A 9,462-nucleotide genomic window follows, 5' to 3' on the forward strand; every position below is an offset into this window, starting at 1 on the left:
TTGAGAGTCCGCCTGCCGATGCAGGGAGCGCGGGTTCGTGCCCCGGTCCGGGAAGATCCCACATGCCGTGGAGCGGCTGGGCCCGTGGGCCATGGCCACTGGGCCTGTGCGTCCGGAGCCTGTGCTCCGCAATGGGAGAGGCCGCAGCGGTTAGAGGCCCGTGTATCACAAAAAAAAAAAAAAAAAAATGCCTCCCAACACCTATACAGCACAATATACAAGTTTCGAAGTTTTGAAACTTGTATACTACAGTTTTGAAGTTTTTTCACACATATGAACTCACAACAGATTTATAATCCAGGAAGTACAGGTGTGGGGACTTCTGGTTTGAACTTCAAGTGACTTGCCCCAAATCACACCTTTATTAGGTGGCTGGGTGGGACTGGAATTCCAAATTTCCAAGTTCAGTCTAAAATGTACATGAATTCTATAAAATAAACCCTAACCACTGAAAGCCCCGGAGCACTTCAGAATCACCCGTCTTACCTTAATGCTTTTAATGTGAGAGGCTGCCTTCCCAAGAGCCTTTTCGGAAGACTTGTCCAATAAAAACTCAATGATGGCATCTTTGTTGTAAAGTCTGCAACAATAAAGATCAGTCAAAACATTCTGGCAATAATCAACCTTCACCCAAAGGAAGGAGACTAAATTGAGTACAATCCAAAGTCATTTACATCTGATAATAGAAATGCCCTGCACTCCTAAAAAAAAGTAAATTTAATCCTGTATCAACCATTTGCAAAGCATACAAAGAAAGAAACTAGTTTAAATAAAGGGCTGCAAACTGGCAGTCTGAGGACTGAATGTGACCTGAACAAGGCTTTTTTTAAATTGGGAAATTTAATATAAAAGTACACATTTTCAACTTTCCCTGAAAAAAAGAAAAAAAAAAATCAGATGTTCTGGAATCAGTCCGCATTCTTGAACCGTAACAACAGGCTGGAACTGAATAGCAGCTACCCTTAATTTGCCTTTTTTGTCGGCCGTGCAGCACAGCTTGTGGGATCTTAGTTCTCCAACCAGGGATTGAACCTGGGCCGTCGGCAGTGAGAGCATGGAGTCAGTCCTAACCACTGGACTACCAGGGAATTCCTGCAGCTACCCTTTAGACAGGATGTGAACTCTCCAGTTTCCCCCAGTCCTCACCGTTCCCTACTGACCCCACATGGGTCCTTCATGCATTTATCTTTATAACTTAACTCCTAATGGCCCCTGAGTTTTCAACCCATGGATTAAATAAACCAAACTGAATAGAAAAGTGCAGAAGTATGTTCTGAGACAGGGAATGATAACCCAGGCTTCACAAATTTGCTGGAGATCATTCACATTTGATGAATCAAGAACAGCATTTATACATTAAAATTCTTTTTAAGATCATTTAATAAAAACTCGTCTCCGTTAAGTAAAGGATCCATACCTGCCAAGTTCACAGGCAACTATTGGTCGTCTTAATATTTCTTGACTTAGAGTACAATAGTTCCACTGCGCCACTAACTCAGCATCCTTGTCAACCTGAGAAAAGAAAAAAAAATCCTGTCAAATAATTTTCACCTCTGAAAGACACATGGTCCACAGTTCCACATATAAAGGCTTATTCAGTAATACCACACTGTGACAATTTTTTTGTTTGTTTGCTTTTAAAATATTTATTTATTTATTTATTTATTTGGTTGCACCAGGTCTTAGTTGTGGCTCACCGGCTCCTTAGTCGTGGCTCGAGGGCTCCTTAGTTGCGGCATGCGAACCCTTAGTTGCGGCATGCATGTGGGATCTAGTTCCTTGACCAGGGATTGAACTCAGGATCCCTGCATTGGGAGTGCGGAGCCTTAACCACTGCACCACCAGGGAAGTCCCACGATTTTTGTTTTTAAAATCAAAGATAGTGACACACGAAGTCGGGATTTAAAAAGTCACAAGTGACCAACACTATGTCAAATAAAGGCCTCTCTATACATGACACATACAAAGAAACAGTTTACATCAAGTCATTATATTGCTTATGCTAGTTACATATTAATATCTGCATCTTAACAGTAAGTTAGGAAGGCCATACAGAAAAAACAAGCAGTACAGGTTAATTCCTAACAATGGGAAAGGCTCCAAAGTTGTAGCAGAATTTAAGGACAAAGAATTGAGAAGACAGGCATTTTTGAAAAAAAAAACAGTTCAGCACAAAGACTGTATAATTCTTTATAAAATCAGCAGTTTAACAGAAGTGTTTTTTGCCAACTGCTCACTATGTGGCATATCAAGCCATTATCCACAGTATAAAGATCCAGATCTGAGACCTTCCATAGCCCTCAAATGATAGTTTCACCTATTTAATATTCCATGTCCCACTCTTTCCTCGTCCTAAAATGTCAAACCTGAATAATGTAACAGGATGGCACATTTGAAAGAAAACAGGAAGAAAAAATTTAAAATTCCCTTAAATTTAATTTTTGCAGGAACAATTACTTAAGTGTTTACTGTGTGCCAGGCACTGTGCTAAGCAGTTTCAGTGACTTGTCTTTTAGCCCTCATAAAACCTTCTGAGTTAGGATTTTTACCTTTGTAGTTGAGGAAACGGACATACCAAAAGGTTAAGTTACATGTCAAGGTCACAAACACGCAAGCAGACAAAGGAGCTAGGATAAAAAGCCAGGCAGGGGACTTCACTGGTGGCACAATCGTTAAGAATCTGCCTGCCAATGCAGGAGACACAGGTTCGATCCCTGGTCCAGGAAGATCCCACGTGCCACGGGGCAACTAGGCCCGTGCACCACAAGTACTGAGCCTGCGCTCTAGAGCCCGCGAGCCACAACTACTGAAGCCCACGCCTAGAGCCCATGCTCTGCAACTAGAGAAGCCACCAGAATGAGAAGCCCGTGCACCGCAACAAAAAGTAGCCCCTGCTCACCACTCACTGCAATTAGAGAAAGCCTGCGCGCAGCAACGAACACCCAACACAGCTAACAAAAAATCAATTTAAAAAAACAAAAAATAAAAAAATAAAAAGCCATGTTCAGCAAGTTTAGGATCTACTTTCTAGATTACTCCTTGCCCAGGAATTTAAAAATTGGTCCCCCCAAAACTTCTGAAAACATTTATTCTAGGGTCACTCTTTTCAGGGCAAGGTCTCAAATTTAAGTAATGTTTTGGGCCAGACCCAACATACCATATGAGTGATCAACAAATGTTATTATTTACCTATTTGAAAATATAAGCTCTACAAGGGCTGGACTCTGTTTCCTGCTGCATCCTCAGGGCCTAGAATGGTGTATACGGTAAGCACTTAATAAGTATTTGTTGAGTGAATAAGGATAATAAAAATCCATCCTGCCTGGGCACTCTAGTTGTTTCAGATCACCCTTTTTCTTTTCTATCCCCTTCTGACACCTATTCTTTGCCAAGCCTTTCATTAAGCTACTTCTTCAGCTCTGGGCACAAGTTAACAAAACTGAGCTGAATACTCTTTGGGTAAAAGCTCTCGCACACAAGTGGTAACTACCCAGCATTAATGTCTGCACATGTTGGTAGGATTAGAGGGTACACTCCATCCTCCTGGGTGTTCATTCACTCTCAAATTCCACATATTTGTTGGGTGTCTACTGTGTGGCAGACACATCATAGGGGTCGCAGAAATAAGACGTACACGGACCCTGTCCATATAGGAAAGAGACAAGAACAAATATAGTGCTAAGCACTATAAAGAAAAGTAGGGACTTCCCTGTTGGTCCAGTGGGTAAGACTCCACGTTCCCCACACAGGGGGCCTGGGCTCGAACCCTGGTCAGGGAACTAGATCCCGCATGCATGCCGCAACTAAGAGTCCACATGCTGCAACTAAGACCCGGCGCAGCCAAAATAAATAAATAATAATTTTTTTCTTAAAAGAAAGAAAAATAAAGCAGCAGAAGAGGACAGAGTGATCAGAAGTGAGATGTATTTTGGCTACAGTGGACTGAGATACCATTTGAGTAAAGAAATGATTGATGATAAAAAAAAAAAAACCCAAATGATACGACTATCTCAGTGAAGAACGTATCAGGTTGAGGAAAGTATACTCCAGGTTGAGGAACAAGGCCTGTGTAGCTGGAACAGAATGAAAGGGCTGGAGAAGGGCAGAAGATGAGGTAATTACATCAGACCCTGTCTGACCACACAGGGTCTTGTGGGATTCTTTTTCTGAATACAATGGGAATCCACTGGAGTGGTTTAAATACAGTTGATATGTGGAATTTATCTTTAAAAAAGACTTCTCTGGCTGCTGAATGGAGACTCATATGGATCATCCACAATGTGCCAGCCACTTGTATTAGGTGCTTTACACACCTTCTATTATTAAAAAGTAATTACTAGTGCTAACTTTGAAATCCTGAATAACTGGATGTGAATCCTGGCTTCATTACCTACCAGTTGCATGATCTTGGTCACGTTACTGACTCAATTTCCCTGTTAGTAGCATGGAAATTATAATACACAATTTGCCCAATTACTGGTGAGAATTAGGGATTATTCACTCATTCATTTATCCACTACATTTACTGCACCAGGAGCTGTGCTAGTTGTAGAGGGGGGAAAAGGTGCAGGCTCTGCCACCAGGAGCTTACCATCCTCTGAGATCAACATTAATCAACCTGAAAGCAGTGTACATGGTTGTTAGATAGTTTTTAAGAGGAGGACCTGGGGGGCTTCCCTGGTGGCGCGGTGGTTGCGCGTCCGCCTGCCGATGCAGGGGAACCGGGTTCGCGCCCCGGTCTGGGAGGATCCCACATGCCGCGGAGCGGCTGGGCCCGTGAGCCATGGCCGCTGAGCCTGCGCGTCCGGAGCCTGTGCTCCGCGACGGGAGAGGCCACAACAGAGGGAGGCCCGCATACCACAAAAAAACAAAAAACAAAAAAAAAAACAAAACAAAAAAAAAAAGAGGAGGACCTGGGGACTTCCCTCGCGGTCTAGTGCTTAGGGCTCCGAGCTTCCACTGCAGGGGTCACGGGTTCGATCCCTGGTCGGGGAACTAAAATCCCACATGCCTCGCAGCGCAGCAGAAAAAAGAAAAAAAAAAGAGGAGGACCTGATCTCATAGGTAACGGTTTGAGAAGACTTCACTGAGAAAACGAAGTTAGTATGTACAAAACTCAACAAACAGCAGCCATTTGTATCATTGTTACCAGCAGCAGACAGACTTCAAATCCTGGTTCTGCCACTTACTAGCTTTGCAACTTTCTCCTCCTGAGCCTCAATTTCCATGTCTTCTGACAGTATGTACCCGTAGAACTGTTTTGAGAATTACATGAGCTACCCCATATTACGCGCACTGCCGGGTGAATAGCAACAGCACGCACGCAATAAAGGTCCGTTATTAATACTGTGGTTAATCTTGAGTTCTTTGAAAGGGATAAATGAGCACAGTTGCGTGTGGAAACCCGCTGGCTCCCCCTCCCACCTCTTTTCGCTCCCTGGGGGCGTCCGCGTGCCCCACCACCCCAGAGCCCCACTGGGCCTATGTCACTGACCTTCTCAACTTTCTTCGGCCCCTTCACCAGTTCATGCCTCTTGGGGATTGTTCCCCCGTCGCAACCCATCGCAGGCCGGGAGTCAGAGTCCAAAGCAAACCCCTACAGCCGCAACTTCCGGGCTACCTAGCGACTGTAGCAGTCACTTCCGGCGCGCCTCAGTGACGTAAAACGCCCGTCGCAACGCGGCGGGGCGGGGCTTTTGCCCAGCCCTGGTTGCCATGGAGAATATCGCTAGGCGCTGGGCGTGGCCCCGCGGCCGGAGCTGTTGCAAAGTGCTGACTGGGCCTCGCGTGCCAAGCAGAGTGCGAAGCGTTCTTCCACTCCAACGCGGCAGCCCGTCCTTTTGTCTTTCCGGTGGGCGCTGGATTTCTGCTGCACCCGCGTAATCGCTTCCCCACCCTCCGGGGGCGAGGTCCTGGGGGGCGGCGCGGGTGGGCGTGACTCAGGAGCATGTGTGAAGACCCAACACAGCCAAAAATAAATAAATAACATAAATAATAAAAATACTTTCTGGAAAAAATTGACATGCAGAGTAACTCATTTTAAGAGTTAGCATGAAAAAAAAAACAACTATGTGGTAGGATTCTTTAAGAATTTCACAGCCTCATTTAAGGTTACACTTGGGAGGATGACCCAAAGACGGTTAAAATAAAATAAAGTAGAAAATGGAATTGATTGCTGAGATAACTCAGGACGAAAATTACTTTTGTTTGCAGTTTTTAGTGAAATATTAAAAATATTCTAGGAGGGACTTCCCTGGTGGTCCAGTGGTTAAGACTCCGAGCTTCCACTGCAGGGGTTGTGAGTTTGATCCCTGGTCGGGGAACTGAGATCCCACAGGCCGCACGGTGCAGCCGAAAAAAAAATATTCCAGGACTACATGGGCCTTACATGAAGTGGCCCCTGGCTACTCCTTTCAGCTCATGTCACTCTCTTTTCTTTCTCTCACTCAGTTCCAGCCTCATGGGGATCCTCCTCTCCGTTGAACTCTACAGGTGTACATCTACTCTGGGCATTCATCTTGCTATTCCCTTTCCAGAACACTCTTCCCCATGTTTGCCAGGCCAGCTCCCTTCAGTGATGCATCACTCGGCTCCTGGTCCCCTCTTCGGAGCCATCTTCCCAGACCTCTCCATCTAAAAGAGCACGTCTCCTCCATCACGCTACCCCCTACCTTGATTTAATTTCTCCCTTGCCCTTCCCACCACCGATACCATGCTATAAATTTAAATTCTGACATCTTGTTCACCATGGATTTTTTGCATTGATTTAGATGTTTAAAATATGGCATCAAAGTATAATTTATCTTGATTACTAAGTTTTGGGGGAGCCCCCCTTACATTTTCCATCCAAAGAGAGTGCCTCACTTGCCTCACCCCATTCTGGCCCTGGTTTTCCATCTCCCTCAGCTGGGATGAAAGCTGCATGATGCAGAGCCTTTGCTTTGTCCCCTGCAGCACCTCTAGCGATCAGCAGAGGCCTGGGCAAATAGGAGGTGCTCAATAAATATTGTTGAATGAATGAAAGGAAAAGGGCATTAGCAAATAACCTACATAAATGGGCAAGTTTTGCAAAGGGGCAGCTTCAGGAGACATGGGATGCATACTTGGGGAGAACATAAAGTTTTTAAAAGATGCTCTGTTAAGAAAAATAGTTGCCACTGGGTGCTTGGGTCCACAGTGCTTATCACACTAGGAGATCTCTAAACAAGGCTTCTTACCACCTCCATCTTCCTGATGAAATTGAACTTAATTGAGGTCAAGTTGCTACCACCACCATCACCACCATACCACCCACCATTTCCTCTTCCTACCTGGAGAGGAAACAGTACAGAAGTCTGGGCATTAGAGAAAAATACTTAGCCAAAAGTTGCTGAAAGCTAAAAAATATGATTTTATCCTACTTTACAGTTTTTTTTCATAAGTAATTATCCTATTGAATTAATCAGTGGATACTCATCCCACAACTGCTCTCTTTAAAAAAAAAAAGGAAGGAAACACATTTAGCTAAGAGCAGCAGTTTTCATTATTTTAAACCCAATGGTTTTGTACTTTGTTGACAAAGGTCCTTGGTTTGAACTCTTCTCAAAAAAAGAAATATATATAGATATAGATAGAGCTCCAGATCTGTGTGTGTGTGTGTGTGTGTGTGTGTTTCTCTCTCTGTCTTTCTCTCTCTCTTTGGCTCTATCTCTCCATTGCGTGATCTCTCCACTCACATACATACATACATAGTATTCCGAAACCATTTGGGACCTGTTCATTACCTATTGGAGACTATGTCACTTATAAAGGACTAAAGGAGTTAAAACATCTCAAGCATTAGAACAGTGTCTGGAATACAGTAATCCCTTAATAGATACATCCTGTTGTGATCACTCATGTGTAAAACATCGTTTTGCCCCCTGGAGTAAACACTTATTGGTGTCTCCCTGCAGCAACCCCTCCTCCTTCTAACGCCATTGCTAACTTTGCTAGGGGCTCCAGCTGGGACACAGCGCTCCAAGGGTCTCTCGTGTTTCTGCACATCTTCTGAGCAGAGGCATTGACTTGACATTTTTTTCTAGACTATCTTTTCCAGGATGTTTGTAACAAACTCCCTGGAAAGACAGAGATAACCTCTCCCTCCAGAGCAGAAGGGCAGGATTGTTTGCTGTCCAATATTGTAAAGGTAAGGTCTCCCTCTGAGGCAAAGCTTGGTCAGGTTTACACAGATATTATAAAAGATTGGGGCTTCCTATGTTCAGGGTTTTTTTCTTTGGCTTTGATGCAAACCCACTGTGTGCACAGCGTCACATGCACCCACCTTTGCATTGCCCCTGGGATTTGAGGGATGTGAGGAAATGATGCAAAGGTGAAACATAAGCTGCTTGCGAGGCTGTAAGAAAAGCCCCTTGACTGTGCAGGAGAGTTGACATAACAGGCCTGACTAATCTCCCTAGAAAGGACTGCTTGCAAGGTTGGCTTTGGTGGTTGGATAGGAATTTGGATTTGAGGAGGGTTTTCACCATCCCCAGAGTTGATGAGAATGGTGCAGGGCCTAAACTGTTTGTCCAAATGATGTGATTCATGCTGGATGCCTGCTTTCCTTTGGAGACCCTGGAATTTTGGTCCACGCCACACAGAGGCTGCCTGCATGATCAGCCCCAGTGAAGACCCTGGGGGCCGGGCTCTCAAGAGTTTCCCTAACCGGCAACATTGCCCATGTGTTTGTCACAGCTCGCTGCTGGAGGAATTAAGGGTGTCCTGTGTGACCTCTGGGAGGGGACTCTCAGCAGCTTGAGCCTGGTTTCCTTGCTACTTCACCCCCGCCCCCGCCGCTGTGCGCTTTCCCTTTGTCGATTTTGCTTTGTCTCCTTTCACCGTGATGGCTCAGAGCTCTGAGCACAGCTATATGTGGGAACCTGTGAATCCTCCTATCGAATCACTGGACCTGGTCTTGGAGACCCCAACGTAGTCTCTGACCCCAGAGTCTCATGTCTTCTCTCAGCATTCATGAAATTGTCACAGGCTAACTTGTGAATTTGAAGTAGGAGAAAATCTCAGACATGTCACAGTTCTTGTCAGATCCATCCCCTTACCTCTCTCGGGACACATGGGAGTGTGTGTGTGTGCGTGTGTGTGTGCGTGTATGTGTAGGGGTGAAGTCCAGGTCTAGGACATCTTGGGTATTACATGCCCCTCTCATTATGGAGCTTTCAGGGGCAGGCATCAGATCTAAACTAGTCCAAGCAAAAATCAAGACTCTTCCCCATTGGCCACAAACCAAGAAGGACATAACTCAGGGCAGCCACCTTGCAACCATGAGAGTTAACACAGAGAGAGTGGGACTGAGAAACTGGGCCTTGAAGATTCTGCTGGAGGACCCAAAACCAGCTCTTCTTTTTTTAAATTTTTTTAAATTAAAAAAAATTTTTTATACAGCAGGTTCTTATTAGTTATCTATTTTATACATATTAGTGTATA

General features: G+C 44.7%; 1 protein-coding gene across 2 annotated transcripts in view; it reads right to left on the reverse strand.

The window, feature by feature from the left end:
* RTF2 (replication termination factor 2) overlaps positions 1–5,664 on the reverse strand; it is a 41,494-nt gene extending 35,830 nt beyond the window's left edge. Inside the window, exons 1-3 of one of the 2 annotated variants that reach the window (XM_007104815.3) lie at positions 5,495–5,664; positions 1,418–1,512; positions 487–580 (exon numbers count right to left, since the gene is read on the reverse strand). In XM_007104815.3, coding sequence (XP_007104877.1) covers positions 487–580; positions 1,418–1,512; positions 5,495–5,563 — 258 coding nt within the window. In that variant the 5' untranslated portion in view covers positions 5,564–5,664. The remainder of the gene's footprint in view (positions 1–486; positions 581–1,417; positions 1,513–5,494) is intronic. The other variant, XM_007104814.4, reaches the window with a different exon arrangement.
* Positions 5,665–9,462: the final 3,798 nt, after the last annotated feature.

The sequence above is a fragment of the Physeter macrocephalus genome, chromosome 14 (assembly GCF_002837175.3).
Source record: "Physeter macrocephalus isolate SW-GA chromosome 14, ASM283717v5, whole genome shotgun sequence".
NCBI lineage: Eukaryota > Metazoa > Chordata > Mammalia > Artiodactyla > Physeteridae > Physeter > Physeter macrocephalus.